This window comes from Syngnathus typhle, linkage group LG15 (genome assembly GCF_033458585.1).
Source record: "Syngnathus typhle isolate RoL2023-S1 ecotype Sweden linkage group LG15, RoL_Styp_1.0, whole genome shotgun sequence".
NCBI lineage: Eukaryota > Metazoa > Chordata > Actinopteri > Syngnathiformes > Syngnathidae > Syngnathus > Syngnathus typhle.
Window position 1 is genome coordinate 4212858 of NC_083752.1, and position 20384 is coordinate 4233241.

The window sequence follows — 20384 nt, forward strand, 5'->3', positions numbered from 1 at the left end:
GCTGGCGCACCTCCTTGCATATTTACAGTTACTTACAGTATATCTTTATTACTTTACATTAAAGGTACTTGTATGTTGTTTGTTTACATGCTCTTTTATACTAACAAGCTTATGCCTGCCTATTCATTTCATGGCACGTTAAACAGCTGCAACTTTGTCAGAGAAGGAGGTAAGCAACATTAGCTGTTGTCTACAAAGGTTGTGTTTGTAACGTGTGTTTGAAGAGTGTGCGTTGTGTGTTCAATTTATCTCCACCCCCACCCCCGGCGGTAGCATTAAAAGCGGGATTAAGTGAGTGCAAAGCTTTGTGGGTAATGCGAGATGATGGCAAAAAGGAGGCCAGACGTGGCCTGCTGGAGTCTGCGGCTCAGTGAGCCCGCCTGACCTCGGGTTCTATCAGCTGACCATTGACTCCAGCCCTCCTTTCCCCAGCTTTTTAGAGCCAAGTCACAGGCCCAGAGTTGAGATTGGAACCGTGAACCTCTCGCCTGCGAGGCAATTGTACTAAACACCGTTACACCATGCCGTTGTATAACTCCGCCTCTTCCTGTCTCAGCTGTCCAGTCTGCGAGTGAAAGATGAGGACCACTTCCCCTTTGCCAGCAGGGCTCCGCTCCCCGCCTCGCAAACTCTTTCCTCGGCCCGGCGCGGGACGGAGGTGGCGGGCGCCAACGGACGGCATCCCGCTCTTCCAGGGACGCCGCCCCCGTCACCGAGGGTCTCCGATTGGTCCTTCCCGCTCTCCGGGAGGATGACTGTGTCACGGCGTTCGCTGGACTCGCCGCTTAGCCCCGCCTCCCGCCCGCACAGCCCCTGGGGATCTTTCGACCCCTACGACTCGGCCGAGGTGAGAACCCGGCAAATGCTCGCATCTCGAGGCGCCACTTGCTAAATTCTCTCGCGTTTGTTCAGGATCAGGATAAAGAGTACGTCGGCTTTGCCGCGTTGCCCAATCAGGTTCACCGAAAAACAGTGAAGAAAGGCTTCACCTTCACGCTGATGGTGGCAGGTGAGTCTTCACATGTGACCGTCGTTCTTCGTGGCAGAAACGCTAATAACGATGCTAACTGAGCAGGAGAGAGCGGCCTGGGAAAGTCCACGCTGATCAACAGCCTCTTCCTCACCGACCTTTACAAAGACCGAAAGATTCCCAACGCCGAAGGTCAGCAGCTCGGAACCATCCAACAAATGACGGGCCCAGAGTCCATTTTAATCATCGTCAATTATTTTTAGACGCAAGAAAGTTGTCGATGACGCTAATCGACTAGCTGTCCGTGATTAGCTTGTCGTGTGTGTCCTCGCAGAGCGCATCAGTCAGACAGTGAGCATAGTGAAGCACACGGTTAGCATCGAGGAGAAAGGCGTCAAGCTGAGGCTGAGCATCATCGACACGCCGGGCTTAGGCGACGCCGTCAACAATATGCAAAGGTCTGACACCCATGAGCTCCTTCACGTGACTTTGACACTCGGGGTTTTTGTCTTGACGCCTGGTCTCCCACGCGCTAGCTGGAAGCATTTGGAAGACTACGTGGAGCAGCAGTTCGATCAATTCTTCCGAGACGAGAGCGGCCTCAACCGCCGCAACATCCAAGACAACCGCGTGCACTGCTGCCTCTACTTCATCCCTCCTTACGGACACGGGTAGGCTAAACTCCTTGTTTCCGGTCGTGTTGGAAGTCGAGATGCTGGCGCGTTCAAGTGCCGTCCGATTTGTGCCTGCAGCCTGCGACCTCTGGACGTTGAGTGCATGCGGGCACTGCACGAAAAAGTCAACATCGTTCCCGTTTTGGCCAAAGCTGACAGCTTGACGCGGGCTGAGGTGTACAAGAAGAAAATCAAGGTAGGGCCCTCATGCTAGCGCTAATGCTAACACGTCATGTTGGATAGATTTTTGTGCCAACGCAATCATTTGTTCCCAAAAGTGACTTTTGCTTCCTTTTTAGATCCGTGAGGAGCTGCGTCGCTTCGGGATCAACATCTACCAGTTCGCCGACTGCGACTCGGACGAGGACGAAGAGTTCAAGAGACGGGACCGGCTGCTTAAGGTCAGCGAGCGAGCCGGATGACGTTTGCGTGCGACGGCCGACGTGTTGTTTTGTGCACGCGCAGGACAGCGTCCCCTTCGCTGTCATCGGGAGCAACGTCCTGGTGGAGAGTCAAGGCCGCAGGTTCAAAGGTCGCGCGTACCCCTGGGGAGTGGTGGAAGGTAACAGCGGGAGTCGCCTCGATATTTTCCACACAGCTTGGAGAAACAAAACTTCCCGTGTGTGTCGCAGTGGAGAGTCCGGCCCACTCGGATTTCCTACTCCTGCGGGATATGCTGGTGAGGACTCACATGCAGGACCTGAAGGACGTGACCCGCGAGTGCCACTACGAGAACTACCGGGCCCACTGCATCCAGAACATGACGCGCATGGTCGTCCAAAACCGCAAGCGCAGGTTGTGGGAGGGAATGAAGGCCACCCCATCCACATCATCTCCTTAATCTTTATCGTCTTGTTTCTGGGTAGCTTGCGTGAGAAGTACCAAGAAGAAAGCCACCTGGACCTCCCGTTGCCGCTCGCTGACTTCGACACAGAAAAGGAAAGACTCATCTTTGAGAAAGACCAGGAGGTACGCTGCTCACCTCGCCCTGCGCCAGCTTGCAAGCGGTATGACCTTCCTGTTGACCTTTTGCTGTTGCACTGCAGCTGAGGAGGATGCAGGCGCTTCTGGAGAGGATTCAGGAGCAGATGCAAAGCAGCCGCATATGAAAGCACTCGGCAGACCTGTGAGAAACATCCATGTTTCATTTGGCATCTTTTTCATTGTTTCTACTGCCGTCTAGTGGCTGTTAAATAAAAAGTGTTAGAAAGATCAAGCGACAAAGGAGTGTTGTAAATGTAATAATATTTATTTATTAAGAATCTTTCGGATTAATGTTGACGGCCCACAGTGCTCAGGCCTTTTTATATAACTTAACACTTTCGCCATAGGGAAAACAGCCGTGCTCGTATTAATATATAATATCAATATATATATAGCGTGAGGTCCAACGTCTTGTTCACCCGCCCGCTTTCCACATGGTCCCGCAAACATGCACCACCACAACACAAAGCAGCGTTAATAATCAGAATCAGAATAAAGATAAAAACAAGTCCGCCGCTCCAACGTGCATCACATTTAAGTCCGTCCACATGATGACACGACGCAAATGGAATCACAAACAGAAAGAAATTACATCGTTAACAAGAAAAGACAAAACGCTGTTTTCGTTCCAAAAAAATGTCCAGTCCCGAAGAGCAAAAAATCTAAACTTTGACTGTTTTTCATTTGCTTGGTGTGTGTGTGTGTGTTTTGTCACAGTGATGAAGAGGTTAAGTGTAGGCACACGCAAGCGCAAGCATGCTGGCACAGCCGCTATCACTCCAACGCAGAAAATGGGTTGCAGAAATAAAAAAAGATCTTTCACGCAGTATCACACAATTTAAAAAGCTAAAATCAAACTCGTGATTTCAGAGTTGGAGGTTTGCAACTAAACTTTTTTGTTTATGCTCAGTCACTTGTCGTTTGTGTGCGGTGCACCAGGGGGCGCTGTGACAATCTTCCCTTGCAAAGCACTGCATCAAGCTCCTCAAGTCACTTTGACATAGTCCCTAGGACCAAAGATGGTGCCAAAGCGATGCGCGATGCTTTGGCCTGAGCACAATAATGCAGGCTATCACCACCCCCGCCAAAAAAGTAACTGGAAAAAAATCAATTGCAGTTATGCAGGGGAACATGTCCATCATTTTTGGGGGCCTGTCTAGTCCCGAGAGGGTCTGATGCGTGTGACATCATCACGGTGACATCATCGTCACTTTCCGTACAAGCGCAGCGGCGTTCAAGCCAGTTTGATGGTGCTGACAGGGAAGGTGGGCACCGTTACCATGGTGACGGCTGCCTGGCCTACCAGCTGAGGGTGGGGCGCCAGTACGGCGGTGGGTTTTGCCAGCGCCGCCGCCTGCTGGCTCGCCATGCCGCCGTTGGCGCCGGCCTGAGGTGGGGGCTGCACGCGGGGCAACGCGTGATGGGCAAAGGTGTGCGTGATGTGGCCCACCATGGCGGGCTGAGACACCGACACCCCCTGCGGGTACAGGGTGGGAAGGCGGGAAGGGAGGGGCGCCCCCAGGCGTGCCACTGGGTGCACCGTGATGTGGCTGATGGGGGTGGGGCCCGGCAAAGGGGCGATGTGTGGGAGATGCTTGTGATTGGCAGGCAGGGCGTGGCTGACGGCCTGGATGACGGAGGGGTGCGACACGGACGAGACGGGGACATGGGGGACGGCGGCATGGGCGATGACAGTGGGCGGCGGTGGCGGGCCCTGAGGGGGAGGGGCGGCTGAAGACGAGGGGGGCATGGCCAGCAGGGCTGTGTGCTGGATGGACAGGTGGGGAGCCAGCATTGGCGCCTGTAGAATGGGCGCCAGAACGCCGGCCGGAGCCTCCTCGCCATCCTGCTCCAAGTTGTCTTCGCCTTCTGTCGACAACGGACACCGAAAATAAACGCCCCTAATTGCACGATGGCGAGTAAGCTGAGTCAGCTGAGCGAGGTATGACGCGACGTACCTGAGGCAGTGGAAGTGGACGCCTGGTCGTCTTCGGGCTGGATGCTTTGCCGGATGAGGCGTTCGATCTCCAGCGCATCCATCCGCAGACTCAGCTCTTTCTTCAGCTCAGATAAACGCTGCTGGGTGGCTATCTTCTCCCGAGCCAGCCGCTCCATTTCGTGCTCGTATTCCTTCTCCTTGCGCTTCAGTGTCTGCAAAATCAAGCGCTGCTTTCAGCCCACCATGATAGACGCGTGGTGGCGACAATGTTAGCTTTCCTGAAGTCAAACGCTAATGACATGTACGGCTTTTTGCATAAATATATATTTCTAAACACATGACTTTTGTTCAAAAATACTAAATATGAGAGTTTACAATGTATTATTTATTTTACAAAAAATATTTTGGGGTGAAAAGGACGATGAAAGGAAAAGGAAGTTAGCACTGGATGGTAAGTGAGCTCTTTAGTGATTATGTCATCCTGTATCACCGTGGCAACAGCTGCCTGCACGTTGCGTTGTGACTGGACCCCGCCTCCTTTCACTTCACTTCTTTCCAGGCGCACGTCGCAACTGTTGCCATGGTGAGAAGGCGACCACATTCGCGCCAATCAGAGCGCGGGAAAGTCGATGGCGGCGTCCTCGGGCGGTACCTGGATGTAACGCAAGGCGCTGCGCAGGACGCTGAGGTTGGACGTCTTCTTGTCATCCACGTTCGGGACATTCTTCTTCAGCGTCTCAAAACATTCTTTCAGGTGAGCGCGCCTGAAAAAAACATTGAGTTCACGCTTGTGTTCAAGCAACACTTTGCCCGCCATCCACAATTACCCAGTGCTTGATTGTCCTCCTTTTTCGGAACTCACCTGTTCTGCTCCAGCTTGTTGTGGACCTCCCTAGTTCCCGCCCTGAATACACACAACAAACAAACTCTAGTGCATGCAGAGATGCTCCACATGTTTTTTTTTTTTAAATACCCAAATTTCTTTTGTCATTGTGTTAATATACAACTTGTGACTTATTTTGGGGTACTGACCCTCCAGGCCTCCTCTTGGCGTTGGCCCCTCCTTTCATGTCATCCAGCGTGAGTCCATTGGTCTTGAGGTGGGACAAGGGCTGAGCCTGGTGGGACACCAGAGCGGGCCCCACGGCCGACCCGTCGCCACACACGGGGGGCGGGTACCGAATATGAACCTGAGGCTGCTGCAATGGGCTGCATTTGATTAGCCGGTTAACGCCGTCCATTTTGACATGGGGGGAACACAACAGCTGATGGGGTGGCGCCCGCGGGGGGGACTGAGAAGAGTTGTTGGCCAGCGGCGGGCCGTGGGGCACGGTCGCGGCCAGAGGGAGGGGCGCAGGCGTAGCCGCAACCACCGGCATCACGGGGATGACGGCGACGGGCGCTTGTGGCGGCCGAGGGGGCGGGGCCGCAGGGCACGGCGGCTGCTCGCCCCGGCTGACAAGGTCGGCTCCGACCTGCTGCGGTGGGAGTGGCTCCAGGCATCTTGACTCCGCCTCCTGGTTGATGAGTACCGTCACCTTCCACTGCTCCTCATCTAAAAAGGGGGGACAGGAAATGAGTTGTGATGTCATCAACAGGCTGCAGAGCTTCATAGAAAAGGTGTGTGTGGGAATCCGTGTGTAAAAACCCAGTTACCATGGAAACAGCGGCCATGATGGGAGCATCCCCATTGCAGGGATTCCTCCAACGCGTTCTGTCGCCCACATCTGACGCAATGTCGAGCCAATCACATGACTTCCTCATTTCTCACACGCACGCCCACACACGTGACAATATGGCATGCCGATGTCCCATCCGACACATTTTGCTGCACTTTTGATCATCTAAACGCTTAACCTAGTTAGTGTAAATGGCGCGCGTGCACGTCACAATCCGCACGCCAGAATGCCGCGTGCACGCGCAAGTCGATTACGTAATAGAGTGGAGTGGAAAAGCTCGGTCGGCTGGGGAGGGGGAGCCTGCCCCTCTCCCTCCCATCAATGAGTGTGTGTCTATATAGGCGAGGGCAGGGCACGTGGTGGTGGTAGTGGTGGGGGGTGTCTCACTCGATCTGACACGTCATCAGAGGAGGAGTCACCCTCCAGACACACACGCGCACACACACATTCCTTCCTTCGCCTCCTCCACGATTGTGCCCGTGCTCGGTCAACAACAAGCGCTGTGCACGGACGGGCGAGGATTGGGGGGGGGGGGACCCGAGGGGGGGGGAGACCCGCTCTTTCCCTCGCTCACGCACGTATCATAAGATGGCTATTATGTAAAAAAGCCTGTGTGTGCTCGCTGCCCGCGCACGCCGCTCAAAGTAGGACAAGTGGATTGCGCGAGTGACACACTTTGAGCACGCATGGCCCCGCTGACGTCACACTTGTGTCCGTGTGTGTGTGTGTGTGGGGGGGGGGGGGGCGTAGAAAAGCAGAGGGAAAAACGGAAAGCTCGTGACAGGAAGTCTTTAGCGACGACGTACACGCGCATGTATTTCCGCGCAGAAAAAAATGCCATGAAAAGACACCCTTGGAACCGGAAGTGGGTGCATCGCCAGTCCAAACCGAAATCGGAGGTTCAGGCGGGGGCACGTCGCTCGGTTCTTACTCTGTGTGAGACGCCGCGGTTCAGCCTGACGCTCGACCAGCTCGGTCCGATCCCGCTCGGCTTGCTCCAGGTAGCGGGCGGCCTCCAGCAGCGTGTCGATACTCATGGCCGAACCGGGATAAGGTGACGACGACGGCCGACGAGAAGAGAGGAGAGCGGTGCGGCGCCACGGGGAGGAGGGGGTGGGGGTGGCCCCTCGGGAGCGCAGGGGGGGCGGCGCTGGTGGTCGGTGGGCTTGGCCTGCACAGCTCCGCGTCCCCTCGGGCTGCTCGTGAATCCGGCTGGCTCGCTCCTCGGCGGGGCGGAGCGGGCCGGGCTCGTCCAAAGTGTTCGGGCGACAAGATGGCGATGGGGCTCGTCTAACTCACAACAAGCTTTGAGGCGTCCCAGGCCACGCCCTCCTGCAGTCTGCCCCGCCCTTTTACTACGGCAGCTGCCAAAACACGGAACACGTCACGTGCTTCTTGCTTGCAAAATATATCTCCTCAAATCCCCATTGGCGACACCATCCAGCCCTTTTGCTGTCCTTCATGTTCATTTAATCATTGAAACGCGGCGTGACCAAGACGACGTCACAGCTTCTGCGTCATGGTCGTCGCGACGCCCTCCCATCCGCAATATGGCACTTCCGAGTTTTGGTGAAGACCGTGCGGCTGCAGCGCGTGATGGCCACCCATTGGCTGCATTCGGCGGCAGCCGGCCAATCTGCGCCGAGAACAACAAGCGTGCTGCTGGGCCACATGGGCGCCCGCCCCGCCTGGAGCCGGCGCGCGCGCGCGTTATTTGCATGGCTAGCGCGTGACTTACAGGCCCCGCCCCCCTGCGAGAGAAACTGTCAGTCAAAGGGCGGGGGGGGGGGGCGGAACTCGTTGCTATGACGTCACGGAAACGTGTGGATTTTGACGGCAACCTACAACTCCTTCCAAAATCAAGAAATGATCAGCGATGTTTCTGTCTTATTAGGAAAAGCTCACATCCACAAATATCATCGCCGCGATTTTTTTTTTTTCTAAAGTAGTAATTTTAATGTATTGATCATAAAACAGATATCTGGACCCAAGGTGGCATGGAAAGCATGCAAGCTGTAAGGAGGAAGGGGAAGAGGGGCGAGTTTGCAGAGGAAGCAGCAGCAGAGTGGTGACCCAGATCGAAGTGCTGCATCACTCCATCTCCCTGGGGAGACCCAGAGGGGTGGGGATTGGGGGGGTTACCAGTAGACACCTCCATCCTGTCTCTTCGTTGCCTCCCTTCCACGTGGTTCTCACACGAACCACCTCCTCCTCCTCGCGGTGCCTTTGCGCAGCGGTCACCTCGGCAACGGTTGCCAAGATACGGGCCAACCCCGGGAGTTGCCTGAGCAAGTGGCAAGTAGGCCGGGCTCTGTCCATTAGATTATTGATGAGACGCCTTCACACCAAGACCGGGGGGGGGGGGGGGGGGCAAAATGCCGACTCAAAATCTCATCCAAGTCATCCGACGTAAATGCTCACAATTGAAGTGAGAAAAAAACAAAAAATACTCGCAGATGTCCAAAGTGTTATTTACATCCTTTTATTTCTTGAGCCTGCAAACATCACACCCACAAATACGTATACACAACTCTTAGATGAATGAACATGTGTGTGTGTGTGTGTGTGCGCACGCGTGTGAGGCAGCAGAGCAGCCCTCAGAGGGTCAACAAGGCAGCTAGCGAGCACTGGACGACAGCACACACGCACACAAGCAGCAAAGTGACGAGCAGGCGCTTTCCTCTACCGGTGTGTGTGTGTGTGTGTGGGGGGGGTCATGGGTGAGTTGGGCATCGAGGTTGTGCGGGTTCACTCAATCATCACATCACAGTCGCGCACACTTTCCACACTCACTAACACGCACGCCAGCACACATTGAAACTCGTCATTCAGTTTCTCACACAAAGCCACTTTGAGGCCCGCACTCCCCCATGGAAGGTGCCACTTGTGGACAAAGAGTCAATCATCTCCCACTTTTCGTCACGTCGACGAAAGGGGGTGTGGCTTATGGAAACCAGGAAGTGATTGGCCATGCAAGGGCGAGCACCGGCGGTCACTGTGCTGCCGTGACTGACGTCCGCAATAATTTACATCGAAGGGCAAGCGTCACCTGGGGGGGGGGGGGGGGGGAATACCGCGGGAGGGGGCCGGGAAGCCGGCTCAACGGCACTGCCACACTTTGACTGTCTGGTCCACACTGCCCGTAACCACGTAGGGAGCGCTCTTGTGGAAATCTGAGAACCAAAATAAGAAACAAAGAAGAGAAATAAGCGGGAGCGTACAACGTACGCCATATTCCAGTCGTTTTTTTTACGAAACAAAAAAAATAATCAAATTCAAGTGACCTAGAGAGGTGACAAAGTGCTCGTGCGCGTTAAGCGTCTTGGTGCAGCGTTTATTCTTGTAGTCCCAAATGCGCAAAGTCTTGTCGTCGGCGCAGCTGAGGATGAAGCCGCCGCCGGGGTGCACAAGCACGCCGCGCACCCAGTTGTCGTGGCCCACCTGCGGCAGCGACAAAGAAAGCTGTCAAACAAGCTTTGCAACAGGCACTCCATTGGCAGCACGTGTACTTGCCAGAGTCATGACACAGATCCCGATGGCGACGTCCCACATCTTAATGGTTTTGTCCCTGGACCCCGAGAGGAGGAAAGGCCCGGCCTTGGCGCTCTTCTTGTTCTACGATGTGACCAGAGTGGACATGAGAAGGGCGGGCGAGCGTTCACGGGTGGGCTGGGCTTCTTACCTGCGCACCGGTGGCCTCTAAGACGGTGGGGTGTGCGCTGTCAGGAACCCAACAGATGCACTCCACCACGTGCTCGTGGTCGCGCAGCTCCACCTTGCACTCTTTGGATGAGACGGCCCACACGCGCACCGTCTGGTCATTGGAGCAGCTGGCGATGAGCGAGCCGTCTTGGTTGGGCCGCACCATGCGCACCCACTCCCGGTGGCCCGTGAACGTCTTTACGCAGTACCTGCGCCCACACCACCACACAGGCAAACTGTCACTTCTTGCCAAATGGCGTGCTGCGCCGCACTGGCGTGTTACTAATGCGCTGGTGTGTACCCGGTGGCCACCTCCCACATCTTGATGGTCTTGTCTCGGGACGCCGACAGAATGTGGTCGGCGTTGGGCATGATGGCGACGGACGACACGTTGTGGTCGTGGCCTGAGCACCAAACGGCCCAGTGAGCATGGCGACATGGCGAGAGGCGGCGTTAGCGTGCGTGCGTACTCACCGTGCATGGTCCTGATGCACTCGAAGCCTTGGAAGTCCCAAAGCTTAATGCTCATGTCGGCCGAACACGAGGCCAGCAGCTTGCCCGTCTGGTCGAAGGAGATGTCCTGAACCGAGTCGGTGTGGCCTTTCAGCGTCCGCTCAAAGTCCCCTGCCTCGTAGTCCCACACCTGACAAGGTAAAGCGGGTAAGGTGACGAGGACACACTTGAACCAACCTGACGAAGGGGAACGATACGAGATCTATTTCAAACCAAAACGTTTAAGGTTCTATCTGCTTTTGGGTGGGGAAGAAAACTGGTTTTGTTTAATGATGGGTGAAAAATAAAGCAAATCTGGCCAGTCTTTTGATGGTTTTGGAGTTTCTACCGGACTGACCTTGATGGTGGCGTCCTCGGAGGACGTGACCATGACGGAGAAGACGGGGTGGAAGAGGACCCTGGTGACGGGAGCGCGGTGGCCACTGAGGGCGTACCTCTCCGGGGGCCTCGGGATCCACTCTTTGGGGTCCCTCTTTTGAGAGGCCGGCCCGCCGTGGCTCATCTCCTCCTTGGCCTCGTTCAGCTTGGACTCCAACTCCATCACCTGCAGAGCCAGCAAAGTTGATGCTGGCCAACCAGCCGGCCGACGGGACAAATGTGCCTCACCTTCTTCTGTAAGCGGATGACAGAGGTCCACTTCTTCTCCAAGAGCCCAGCGAACTTTTTATCCACGTCTTCATTCTGGAAAGCCCACGCAAACATTCGCTCAGGTTGATTTCACCACGCCGTGCTAGCAGCTTCATCTCAAGATGTCAAGTCGAGACTATTCTCCAAGATTGTGAACTTCTGTTCTCGCTTGACTTACTGACCATGTCCAAGTCGGCCTCCTTCTTCAAGGTGGAGTACGCGCCATCAAATCCGTTGGAGCGCAGATAGTCGGCGATGGCTCGATTTCTAAATCCGCGTTACCATGGAGACCACACACAATTAAAGCTAGCAGCCCACATAATCTGCTGCATGACGAACAGGATACGGACAGGCTACACACTTACAGTTCGTCTCTTTGTCTCTGTGACAGCACCATGACGACGACGACGGCAGCGGCCGTCTACCGCACGGGGAACTGAAGTGGGTCAGGTGATTTGCACGTGAATCTTCACACACTGAGAAGCAAAGTGGACCGGGCAGGACCGGACAACAGGAAGTGGAGTGGAAGGGATTTCTCACTGGCTGGCCAACACCTGAAGGAAGGAGCACATGGCAATTATGACCTCATCTCACAAGGACAACTTGATGGAGCACACGACGCACGGAGTCAAACTCGACATCAGCTGACGGGATGGACATGGTGTTCCACAAAGGAAAACAGGGCTAATGCTAAGGATGCCAAGAGCAGCATGAGGCCACGCGAAGACGCAACACCACTAAGCTACTTAAGCGCAAACCTGTGAGCGGTTGAAAGTTGCAGCCATAAACATGACCGAGCGTCACTCAACCTTTGTCGCCGATCACCTTCGATCTCCTCACCCTTCTGATTTCACTCTGACGTGATGTTCAAAGTTCAACTTTGCCGCCAGTCGAGGGAAATTAAAATCAAGCTCCAAGCAACAACGATGTAGGAAGGGCCAAGAGTCCTTTTTACACTGGCAATTAAAAACTGTGGATGGACTCCACATGGTCTTCTTCCCTGATCATCTTGGCGAGGCAGAGTTGCAAAGCGGTCAGGACTGAGTCACCACCAACAATAACAACTACGCCCTTTTCGTCTGACGTTAGCTCAACAACGCGCTCCTAAGGCGCCCGGATCTGTCAGATTTCCACAACGGGAGCTTGGCAGCCTACCTGCAGAACTCACAACTACGACGGCGGCTGCTGTTGCTCTCGAACGTGCGCAAGTTGCAAAAAACATACATGCACGCACAGGTTCTGCAGCCTAAAGAACAAAATCCACCTGGCGCTTGCTACTTTTAGCCGTGCACCAAACGGGGCGTCACTCAGAAGTTGTCAGGTGCACACACGACGTCAGTCTTTTGGGATGAGCGCTCGACGCCCAACACGTCAAATTACGTCATCAAACTCTCAATTGCACAGCCGGCCGGCGGCCGTGCTTAGCCTAGCATGCTAACTTAGCACTTAGCTCGTGGTTCCGCGTCACAACTTGTGGGCTAACGTTAGCCGGACGCTAATGTTCGCTGACAGGCCACGCGTGACAACACGAAAGCACAAAATATTTGGCAATTAAACGCTAGAGTTTTAATCTCGCCGCCAAAACATTTCAACACAACAAAAAGTGCGAATTTTCAGCGAGCCCCTAGCCTAGCTTAACTTGCTGCCTTTCCGCCATTTTGAGACAGACGAGAACGAGAGCGCGCGCGCACTGCAGGGAGGCAAAAACGTCCCCCAAACCCCGCAAAATGTCTTCGTGGCTCCTCACTGGTAAAGTACGCACAAGTGTGCTGGTGACTCACCCGGGGACAAATGTCGGCGATCATATTCTCAACAAATGCTCGCGGATCGTGAAAAAAATGTTTTCCGGCGGCGCGCACATCAGCCGGCAGCCGCGAGGGAGCGCTCTGCCTTGCTGCACGCGCACACGGCGGCGCGCACGCTTGAGTTTATTAGGGGGGGGGGATACGTGCGAGTAAATCAAAACAAATTTAAACTACTAGTTTTTAACTGCACCTTTGACCCTTTTTAGTGACAACTGGCATTGCACTTTAAACGTCTTAAGTCACAAAATCAGGATCAATATCACTGACACACACACACACTATGTAGGATGTATTACGCCAAACTAAAAATAAGACAAAATGAGCCCAGGTACAAGAATACAAGGATGTTATCGTTAGTTGCGGTTTTCTTCGTCTTTACGTCAAAACAAACAACAGCTGACACCGGGTATCTGCGCGTGCGCGTCAGACGATCCCGCGGTAGCCGGTTACTACGGCAACACTGCCTCCCCGCCCGGGGCGCAGCATCCACTGGGCGGCGGTGACGAGTTCACTTCCTCTTGTCGGCTTTTCAAAATTAAACCAACTTTTTAAGCACAGGAAAAGGATGTGAGCCGTGTTCACATCTGATTGTTGTATATGTGTGTGTATCAGTATGCGTTTAATTTGTTTTGTTCTTAGTGCTATGTAATCTTTTGGATGAAAACCTTCAAGAAAGACCCCAAAAGTTTGTCAAGCAATGATTTCATTTTCAAAGTCGGCACCGATGACAGAAAGGCAGGTTGGAACGAAAGAAAGAAAGAAAGAAAGAAAGAAAGAAAGAAAGAAAGAACGAAAGAAAGAAAGAAAGAAAGAAAGAAAGAAAGAAAGAAAGAAAGAAAGAAAGAAAGAAAGAAAGAAAGAAAGAAAGAAAGAAAGAACACGCTCAGCTTGCTCATGGCGGCGCTCATGTTAGCCAATCGCAAGTCCTCTCGCACGGGGTCCGGCGGCCGGACGCAAATGACATCATAGGGCTGTCTCACCCTCGGCTGCGCCCATGTCCACGCGTCCCCGCAGGCCGCCGCCCTCATCCACATCCTCCCAGTCGTCCGCCTCGCCCCCTCGCAGCAGGAGGCGGTACCGGAGGGGCACCAGAAAGAGGGCGGGGTCCGGCATGGGGTGCGGCTTCTGCGGAGACGTTACTCTCTCCCGGGGGACGCACGCCCGCACCCGCTCCGCCCTTACGCTGGCTCTGGTGAGCAGCGGTGATGGGAGCTGCTCATCATCCTCTTCTTCATCATGATCTTGGTCTTGGGGGACTAACGGTTCCCCCTGCTGGCGGGCGCCACGTTGCTGGCGCAGCTTTGCACGGGCGGCGTTGAGCTGTCGAAACAGGGCGGCCGCGGCACCCTTCTGCAGCTGGAGCTCGCGGTTGAGCAGGCTGATCTTGTGGCTGCGCCGCTTCAGCTCGTCCAGGAAGTGACGCTCGTCCCGGCGCAGGCAGCGTCCCAACTCTGATGCCCGTGCCCCCCCCAGGCGCAGCTCCCCGCGAGCTGTCGCCGCACTGCCGTGCTGCTCCTCTAGAAGACGCTGCGCTGCCTTGCAGCGTGACGCCAGGTCAGCTTCAATCAGAAGATGAAAAAACACACACACAAAATTCAATCTTTTGTGTGGCATGCAATCATGACAACATCCTAGCTCACCTGCTGTGGTCCTGTGTGGGAACCTGGAGTCCAGCTCACAACTCAGCTCTACACACATACACACACACAGGTCATCAACATCACCAGCCAAAATAAGGGGGCAAAACAACAAATGGAAACACAACAGCTTCAAATCAGCAGCATGTACTCATCTGGATGTGTGAAAGCAACAAAGTGAACTAATATGATTTCATGGTGCTGATAAGACCAACCAGAGGACGGAAAAATCAAAACATCAGCATCATCTTTGGGATGTCCTGTGTGTGCTTGTGTGCACCCACCTTGGCATCTCCTCTTGAGGTTGCTGATCTCCACGTGCAGGCCGGCCAGCAGCGTCAAATGCTCTTGCTCGAGGAAGACGATGGCTCTGTGCACGGTGGCTACGTGATGCTCCAGCTCACTGCTGGCCTCCATGGCGGGACACGACTTGACCTGCAGATGTGCACGCGCACAGAGCACGTCAGAAAACACAACAGGCAGACAGAATTCGAAACTGCTGCTGCTGATTCTGCGACTGCAGCGCGCGCCCTCGCGTCTGCCCTGCAAACGTCGCTCGTGCGCGTGTGCGTGTGGTGTGGGTCCTACCGTTACGTGGATTCCGTTCCGCTCCTCAGCCGTCCGCCACACAAAAGATCCACTCCGGACGGGTTGAGGGACGCGCTTCGAGCCGTCGCTGCAGACGACCACGCGCCAGCGGCCTGCGGACGTCGCGGAAGAGGGGGGCGAGGGGGGGGGACGACCTCCTCCTCGTCTTCACTTCCACGTAGACGCGCCTCCGCGACAACGCCGCGTGCACGACAAAGCTATGCGTGTGTTCGTGGGCGCGACTAGTGCCACCTAACGGCAGGAAGAGAGGATGATGGCAATAGAAGGAAGGGATGGGGTGTGTTTTTTTGGGGCGTTTTGAAGCCTCCTATGGATTATGATGATGGCAGGTGTGTGACGTCATAAATGCCGTCACTACAAATTATTAATGCCAAAGCACAGGTTGGTAATTTAGGTCATTTAATGTTCATCACACCAAGTTTGTGTGTTGGTGTGTGGGTGTTAAAAATACATGGCGCGTGGGGCCAATGAAAGGTTCCACAGGTGGTCTGCTGCTGCTCTTTTTTGTGGGTCACTTCAAGTCGATCGTTGATATCGAACATGCAAGAAATGGTTGCTGTGATTTGAAGGCTTCAGGCGCGTAACAGGTGAATGAAGGTGCAAGGACATTGAGAGTGTTTATGCGCGTTTGGCAGCTGTTTGAAAAGGAGAGGACAGAATTTGTGTGCTAATTTTAACCTGAACAACTTGACTCCTAGTCGAGATGCTTAAAGGAAACGCCAGGCACTTTCCGCTCCACTGTGCGCTTTGTAGTAGGCAGCCGGTACCGGTCGGGGATTGCGAGGTCTACCAGAACCAATGGTAAGTGTACGGAGACACCACGGTGAGGTCGCCGCCATATTGGATGAGGCAAAGAAGCATGATGCTTAAAAATGAAATTTTGACAAGCGTGACCCATCTCGTCGGTTTAAGAATGAGTGATTCTGCTTTGCATATTCATAGTTCGCCCATTTCACGCGTTATTATATATATGCTTATGAATATATTTAGACATATGATTGATACAACTTTCCTGTGTGTGTCAGCACAAACACTGCGAGTCCTGCTACAGCCGGCGCTGCAGGGCGCAGGTGGAGGCGGGCGTGTGCTGCGCCCTAGTGGCATGCCGCCTGCACTGCGGGGCACTCTTCCATTCGTGCAAGGAGGAGGGGCACCTGTTACTGTGCCCCTGTGCCCACGTGCCATGCCTCAACGCCGCCTATGGCTGCCCTGTCCGGCTGCCCCGTGCCCAGCTGGCCACCCACCTGCAGGCGTGCCCTGCCAGCGTGGTGGTCTGTTGCGTGGAGTGGAACCGTTGGCCCGCCATCGACGCACACTGGTACCCGAGTCCTGACCTTCACCGCAACCTGATGGGGAAATGCCAGGAGGGGGCGTGTCAGGACCTGGACTTGGCCCTGGCGCTTAAGGACCAGAAGCGCTTGTTCCGCTCACTGAAGATGAAGAAGCTTTTCCCAGAACTGACCCGGTGTACTGAAGAAGAGGATCAAGAGGAGGAGAGGATGATGAAAGAGGAAAAGAGGAAGAAGCAGGAGAAGAAGGCCACCTTGGAGAAGGAGGCTGCATCAAAGATCTGGGAGTCTTTCAGTCCTTTTCAAGTCAGCGTTATTCCTGAGGATGAACATGAAGATGAAGAAGAGACAGAAGAGGAAGTGGAGGAACTGAGTGAGCAGGAGTGGGAGCCTCAGGGGGTGAGTGAAGCTCGACTGCGGGACTTTAATGCCTGGGAGAGCATGTACAGCATGGCCATGGGCGGCTGCAGGGAGGCGGGCAGGGGCCAGCAAGAGGTCCCGGGTGTTGCAGAGAAGTCTGGTGTTGCCGCAGAGGGAGCCCACGCCTGTAGGGTCTCCCCCTTGTCGCACCTGCCCCCCGAGAAAAAGGCCCTCCTGTACAATCACGTAGAGCCCATGAAGATTGTGGCCGTAAGAACCTTCAAGGTTCCCAGCAGTTTCTCGGCCAAGCAGGGTCGCATCCGCAACCCGGGATTCTATAGGAGGGACCATAAGGCTGTGGACACCTCAGACCTGCAGGGGGCGTCAGAGAACATGCCCGTCTGGGAGGAGGTTCAGGTCAGACGCTTGATTAATGCCGCCAATGAAGCTGATCATTAAGATAATGACATGTCTGTCCTCAGGCGTCGCTGCTGTGCTCTTTGGAGAAGGAGCAGCGAGGTCACCTGATTGCTGAGACGCTTTGCACCGACGGCCTACTCCAGGACGAGGGCACGCAGACTTTCCAGTTCCTGTCGGCGCCCTTCGCCAGCGTCGCCTCCCTGGCGGACCTGACGGCCGGCCGGCAGGGCGAGCTCCACCTGCAACTGCAGCTGGAGAACGTCAGCAGCCGCCATCACAAAGCCAGCTCTGCCTTCACCGCCGTGTGCGGGCACGCCGTCCGCAGGCGTGAATACGCCGCGCATTACAAGTTTGTCTCATCAACTCGTGCATGGATTGATTTCTTGATGACCATCACCTGACTGATCAGTTGATGCAGGAACGTGCACAGCGACATCCAGATGAACGTCAACGGATGGTTCCAGCACCGGTGTCCACTGGCGTACTTGGGCTGCACCTTCAGCCAAACCAGGTTCACGCCATCCACACATCAGGCCAGCGTCGTCTTCACGTGAGAGCAACACAGATGAGTTTCTGCTTGACAAGTCCGGGCTTTGGGATGAGTGTGGGATCCACTGAATCTGATGTTTTCCTTCAGGGGGGACCTGGGCTGCTTCCAGCTACGTCCTGTCAGCCTAAGCGCTGAAAGTCACGTGACTTCCTGTGATGCTCTGAGCTCCCTACCCTTTGAGCTCCTGTGTCACGTGGCGACTTTCCTGGACAGTCTGTCGCTGTCCCAACTGGCTCTGGTGTCTCGTCTCATGAGGGAAGTTTGCTCCACACTGCTGCCCACACGAGGGATGGTCTCGCTACGCTGGGAGAGGACGGCCCGCCCTGAAGTGGGGGTTCGATGGAGTGCGAAGCACAAGGTCTTCAAAAATAAAACCGGATCAATCAAAGATGCATCCAGAAGTTGCTTCTTGGAATTTCCAGGATGACTCGGTCTCAAAGAAATTTACATAAATTGTTTCTGTCTGCAGGTGTGGCACTTCAGCAGCACCTTCTCCGCTGTGGACACGTGGAAATTCCGAGACATTCCGTCCATGTCGGAGCACCTGGGTTGGTGTCCTTACTTCGAGCGCGAGAGGAGAAGCGAGCGCTTTCTGCTGCCACTGCTGCTGGACGACAAGTGTAGACATCAGAGGAATGCACTCAAAGCAAGAGCAATAATTTAGCATTAGCCCACATTAGCATTAAGTAAGGGTTAGCGGTTGTTTGAAAACAACAAGGTGTTCATTTGCTTTCTTTAGTTTTGTTTTCTAGTAAACTTGAGTGACCTTACGCAGCTCGAAGTCTCATTTTTTGACCGATTTGACGGGTCAAAGCAAGCAAACAAAATCACTCCGGACCATGTTTTGAGCTCACATGTTTCGCAAGACGTCACATTAGAACTATTTTAATTTTGTTTCTAGAAGAAATGCTTCTGATTGGAATTGGTTTCCAAACGAGGACGTTTTGTTGTTGTTGACTTGGGTGTGTGGTGTCGACATTGAGAATTCCTTGAGCTTGTTTGACCCTCAGAGCGAGTCGAGGCTCAAAAGACGCCGAGGGGTTCGGGTGAGGGGGTCGGCCAGCTCAGCGTCTCGCTGGGCGACATAGCGACGCCTCCTGCTGGCCCGATACATCTCCAGCCTCTCTTCCTCCGCCTGGGGATCCTGTAGGACCCCTTCCCACCTCAGACACTCCCTCTCCTGCATTTCCAGCGGCGTAGGTGTCGGTGTTGCTGGCGGAGTCGGGTCTTGAGCCTCGGCCGGGGTCGGCGCTCGAGCCCCGGCCGGTGTCGGCGCTCGAGCTCGAGCCCCGGCCGGCGTCGGAGCTCGAGCCCCGGCCGGCGTCGGCGCACGAGCCCCCGCCGGCGTCGGCGCTCGAGCCCCGGCCGGCTTCAGCTCCCGAGCCTCGGTCGGGGTTGGTTCCCGAGCCTCGATCAGGGTCGGTTCCCGGGCCGCGGCCGGGGTCAGCTCCCGAGCCTTGGCCGAGGTTGGCTCTTTGGTGTTGCTTTCTGAGGCGAGGTGGGGCTCGGGCTCTCTCAGGCGGTCTTTGCTCTTTTTGCCCGGCGCTCGTCGTTTAGACGTTGGACCTCTGGGTACCGGGGTTACCTGCACCAACTCGGGGAACTTGAGTACCGGGTTGGGCTCAACTAGGGTAAATGAGGGATGACAAGCGTTAATGAGTTGGGACGATGCTCGAATTTGAGATAGATGGAAGTATAGCATTTGAAGTTACCTGGTTGCTGCAGAGGTATGTTTGAAGCACAAAGTTTCTTTTTTTTCTTCCTTTTCTTCCTCCGCCTCTTCTTTTTGTCGTCCGTCTTGTGGTTGTCTTCCTCCGACATGCTAAGAGGCTAGCTTGGCGACTCGTTTGCGCTGTTTGGTGTTGATAAAAGCGACTTTATTATGGTTAACTTTGTGTTCTCAAGCTACAAAATGTGGAGGACACAGAAGCTAGCGCCACGTGACGTTACCATGGCAACAGCATGTAACCTGCTTACCATTTGATGCAAAAGGAAGTACAACTACACATACCAAAATAAAAGCGTCTTCAAAGCTTCATCATGACGTCATTTCAACGCGAAACCTTGATATGGAGGCACACGATTGGAATCAGTAGGGTGACTTTCCAATTTAAAGTTTAGGATTTACACGGTTGGCATTTACATTATATTCAAAATTTTGGGGCGTGTTGAATGTGACCCGACAGAGATCAGTATCACCACTTGGCGGCGCTGCCGACCTTTTTTTTTTTTTTTTACCGCCAGTGTCATGAAATATGAATCTGAAATATTTCTTTACAGAGTAATAAATACAACGTATTTAATGTCTGTAATGTATGAGACACAAACGACTGAAATAAATTTGAAGAAAAAATATGGGGCTTGTTTCCTGGTTGATGCTATTAGGAACATTATAATCAAGTCAATAATTGATGAATGCACGCATTTATAGCCATTAAAGAAATCACTGTAATATGGGCGTGAATTCAGCTCGAGCGTGACGTCACAGCCAAAATGACGGAACAGCTCACGGTTTCTGTCGAACTATCTATTGAACATCTTTGCCGCTCTCCAGCGAATTCGGTGCGCCCAACCGCAGCCATACGAGCAAACGGGTCTCCTCGCGCAAAATTGGAGATTGGAGAAT

General features: G+C 54.2%; 6 protein-coding genes across 15 annotated transcripts; 2 read left to right on the forward strand and 4 right to left on the reverse strand.

Annotated features, from left to right (window-relative positions):
• Positions 1-569: 569 nt before the first annotated feature.
• On the forward strand, positions 570-2963 carry LOC133167941 (septin-4-like). Of its 2 annotated transcripts, XM_061299098.1 has the most exons (11): positions 570-847; positions 913-1009; positions 1076-1162; positions 1305-1428; positions 1507-1641; positions 1723-1840; positions 1944-2045; positions 2110-2206; positions 2277-2439; positions 2511-2613; positions 2691-2963. In XM_061299098.1, the coding sequence occupies exons 1-11, from the start codon at positions 752-754 to the stop codon at positions 2751-2753; spliced, it is 1185 nt and encodes a 394-aa protein (XP_061155082.1). In that variant the 5' UTR covers positions 570-751; the 3' UTR covers positions 2754-2963. The 2 variants fall into 2 exon arrangements, with proteins under 2 accessions (XP_061155082.1, XP_061155081.1); XM_061299097.1 differs by having other exon boundaries at positions 2110-2613.
• LOC133167932 (max-binding protein MNT-like) lies at positions 2873-7569 on the reverse strand. 2 transcript variants are annotated; one of them, XM_061299080.1, is made up of 6 exons: positions 7178-7569; positions 5600-6122; positions 5430-5471; positions 5220-5331; positions 4587-4779; positions 2873-4494 (listed from the first exon to the last, which is right to left on the reverse strand). In XM_061299080.1, exons 1-6 carry the CDS (start codon positions 7281-7283, stop codon positions 3863-3865), a joined length of 1608 nt encoding a protein of 535 aa, XP_061155064.1. In that variant the 5' UTR covers positions 7284-7569; the 3' UTR covers positions 2873-3862. The 2 variants fall into 2 exon arrangements, with proteins under 2 accessions (XP_061155064.1, XP_061155063.1); XM_061299079.1 differs by having other exon boundaries at positions 2873-4497; positions 7178-7565.
• A 1143-nt stretch (positions 7570-8712) lies between these two features.
• Positions 8713-13002, reverse strand: LOC133167944 (lissencephaly-1 homolog A-like). 7 transcript variants are annotated; one of them, XM_061299111.1, is made up of 12 exons: positions 11847-12237; positions 11713-11778; positions 11454-11642; positions 11271-11355; positions 11068-11142; positions 10799-11005; positions 10423-10591; positions 10250-10352; positions 9929-10157; positions 9760-9861; positions 9531-9687; positions 8713-9419 (listed from the first exon to the last, which is right to left on the reverse strand). In XM_061299111.1, exons 3-12 carry the CDS (start codon positions 11483-11485, stop codon positions 9346-9348), a joined length of 1233 nt encoding a protein of 410 aa, XP_061155095.1. In that variant the 5' UTR covers positions 11486-11642; positions 11713-11778; positions 11847-12237; the 3' UTR covers positions 8713-9345. The 7 variants fall into 7 exon arrangements, with proteins under 7 accessions (XP_061155095.1, XP_061155094.1, XP_061155096.1 ...); XM_061299110.1 differs by lacking the exons at positions 11713-11778; positions 11847-12237 and adding an exon at positions 12870-13002; XM_061299112.1 differs by lacking the exons at positions 11713-11778; positions 11847-12237 and adding an exon at positions 12244-12769.
• Positions 13003-13578: 576 nt separating this feature from the next.
• LOC133167960 (coiled-coil domain-containing 92B-like) lies at positions 13579-15349 on the reverse strand. The gene is made up of 4 exons (XM_061299142.1): positions 15119-15349; positions 14815-14965; positions 14534-14581; positions 13579-14452 (listed from the first exon to the last, which is right to left on the reverse strand). Exons 2-4 carry the CDS (start codon positions 14945-14947, stop codon positions 13857-13859), a joined length of 777 nt encoding a protein of 258 aa, XP_061155126.1. The 5' UTR covers positions 14948-14965; positions 15119-15349; the 3' UTR covers positions 13579-13856.
• Positions 15350-15590: 241 nt separating this feature from the next.
• Positions 15591-18528, forward strand: LOC133167927 (F-box only protein 40-like). 2 transcript variants are annotated; one of them, XM_061299067.1, is made up of 7 exons: positions 15600-15726; positions 15838-15940; positions 16165-17205; positions 17271-17557; positions 17627-17758; positions 17846-18116; positions 18228-18528. In XM_061299067.1, exons 2-7 carry the CDS (start codon positions 15938-15940, stop codon positions 18420-18422), a joined length of 1929 nt encoding a protein of 642 aa, XP_061155051.1. In that variant the 5' UTR covers positions 15600-15726; positions 15838-15937; the 3' UTR covers positions 18423-18528. The 2 variants fall into 2 exon arrangements, with proteins under 2 accessions (XP_061155050.1, XP_061155051.1); XM_061299066.1 differs by having other exon boundaries at positions 15591-15940.
• Positions 18529-18600: 72 nt separating this feature from the next.
• Positions 18601-20306, reverse strand: LOC133167967 (neurofilament heavy polypeptide-like). The gene is made up of 2 exons (XM_061299150.1): positions 19471-20306; positions 18601-19384 (listed from the first exon to the last, which is right to left on the reverse strand). The coding sequence occupies exons 1-2, from the start codon at positions 19577-19579 to the stop codon at positions 18765-18767; spliced, it is 729 nt and encodes a 242-aa protein (XP_061155134.1). The 5' UTR covers positions 19580-20306; the 3' UTR covers positions 18601-18764.
• Between the last annotated feature and the right edge of the window lie 78 nt (positions 20307-20384).

What these genes read in the sequence shown, in the direction of transcription:
- LOC133167967 (XM_061299150.1), bottom strand. Translation starts at nt 19,579, where the DNA reads ATGTCGGAGGAAGACAACCACAAGACGGACGACAAAAAGAAGAGGCGG. An exon ending in CATACCTCTGCAGCAACCAG is followed by an intron (nt 19,385 to 19,470) that starts GTAACTTCAAAT and finishes CATTTACCCTAG; the next exon opens with TTGAGCCCAACCCGGTACTC.
- LOC133167932 (XM_061299079.1), bottom strand. Translation starts at nt 7,283, where the DNA reads ATGAGTATCGACACGCTGCTGGAGGCCGCCCGCTACCTGGAGCAAGCC. An exon ending in AACAAGCTGGAGCAGAACAG is followed by an intron (nt 5,332 to 5,429) that starts GTGAGTTCCGAA and finishes TGTTTTTTTCAG; the next exon opens with GCGCGCTCACCTGAAAGAAT. An exon ending in GCGCCTTGCGTTACATCCAG is followed by an intron (nt 4,780 to 5,219) that starts GTACCGCCCGAG and finishes TTGATTTTGCAG; the next exon opens with ACACTGAAGCGCAAGGAGAA.
- LOC133167960 (XM_061299142.1), bottom strand. Translation starts at nt 14,947, where the DNA reads ATGGAGGCCAGCAGTGAGCTGGAGCATCACGTAGCCACCGTGCACAGA. An exon ending in CCTCAAGAGGAGATGCCAAG is followed by an intron (nt 14,582 to 14,814) that starts GTGGGTGCACAC and finishes GTATGTGTGTAG; the next exon opens with AGCTGAGTTGTGAGCTGGAC. An exon ending in CCCACACAGGACCACAGCAG is followed by an intron (nt 14,453 to 14,533) that starts GTGAGCTAGGAT and finishes TTCTGATTGAAG; the next exon opens with CTGACCTGGCGTCACGCTGC.
- LOC133167927 (XM_061299066.1), top strand. An exon ending in CCGTCTGGGAGGAGGTTCAG is followed by an intron (nt 17,206 to 17,270) that starts GTCAGACGCTTG and finishes GTCTGTCCTCAG; the next exon opens with GCGTCGCTGCTGTGCTCTTT. An exon ending in CAGGCCAGCGTCGTCTTCAC is followed by an intron (nt 17,759 to 17,845) that starts GTGAGAGCAACA and finishes GTTTTCCTTCAG; the next exon opens with GGGGGACCTGGGCTGCTTCC.
- LOC133167944 (XM_061299110.1), bottom strand. Translation starts at nt 11,485, where the DNA reads ATGGTGCTGTCACAGAGACAAAGAGACGAACT. An exon ending in ATGTGGGAGGTGGCCACCGG is followed by an intron (nt 10,158 to 10,249) that starts GTACACACCAGC and finishes GTGTGGGCGCAG; the next exon opens with GTACTGCGTAAAGACGTTCA. An exon ending in GCACTTTGTCACCTCTCTAG is followed by an intron (nt 9,420 to 9,530) that starts GTCACTTGAATT and finishes TTTGGTTCTCAG; the next exon opens with ATTTCCACAAGAGCGCTCCC.
- LOC133167941 (XM_061299097.1), top strand. Translation starts at nt 752, where the DNA reads ATGACTGTGTCACGGCGTTCGCTGGACTCGCCGCTTAGCCCCGCCTCC. An exon ending in GCCGTCAACAATATGCAAAG is followed by an intron (nt 1,429 to 1,506) that starts GTCTGACACCCA and finishes CCCACGCGCTAG; the next exon opens with CTGGAAGCATTTGGAAGACT. An exon ending in TGTACAAGAAGAAAATCAAG is followed by an intron (nt 1,841 to 1,943) that starts GTAGGGCCCTCA and finishes CTTCCTTTTTAG; the next exon opens with ATCCGTGAGGAGCTGCGTCG.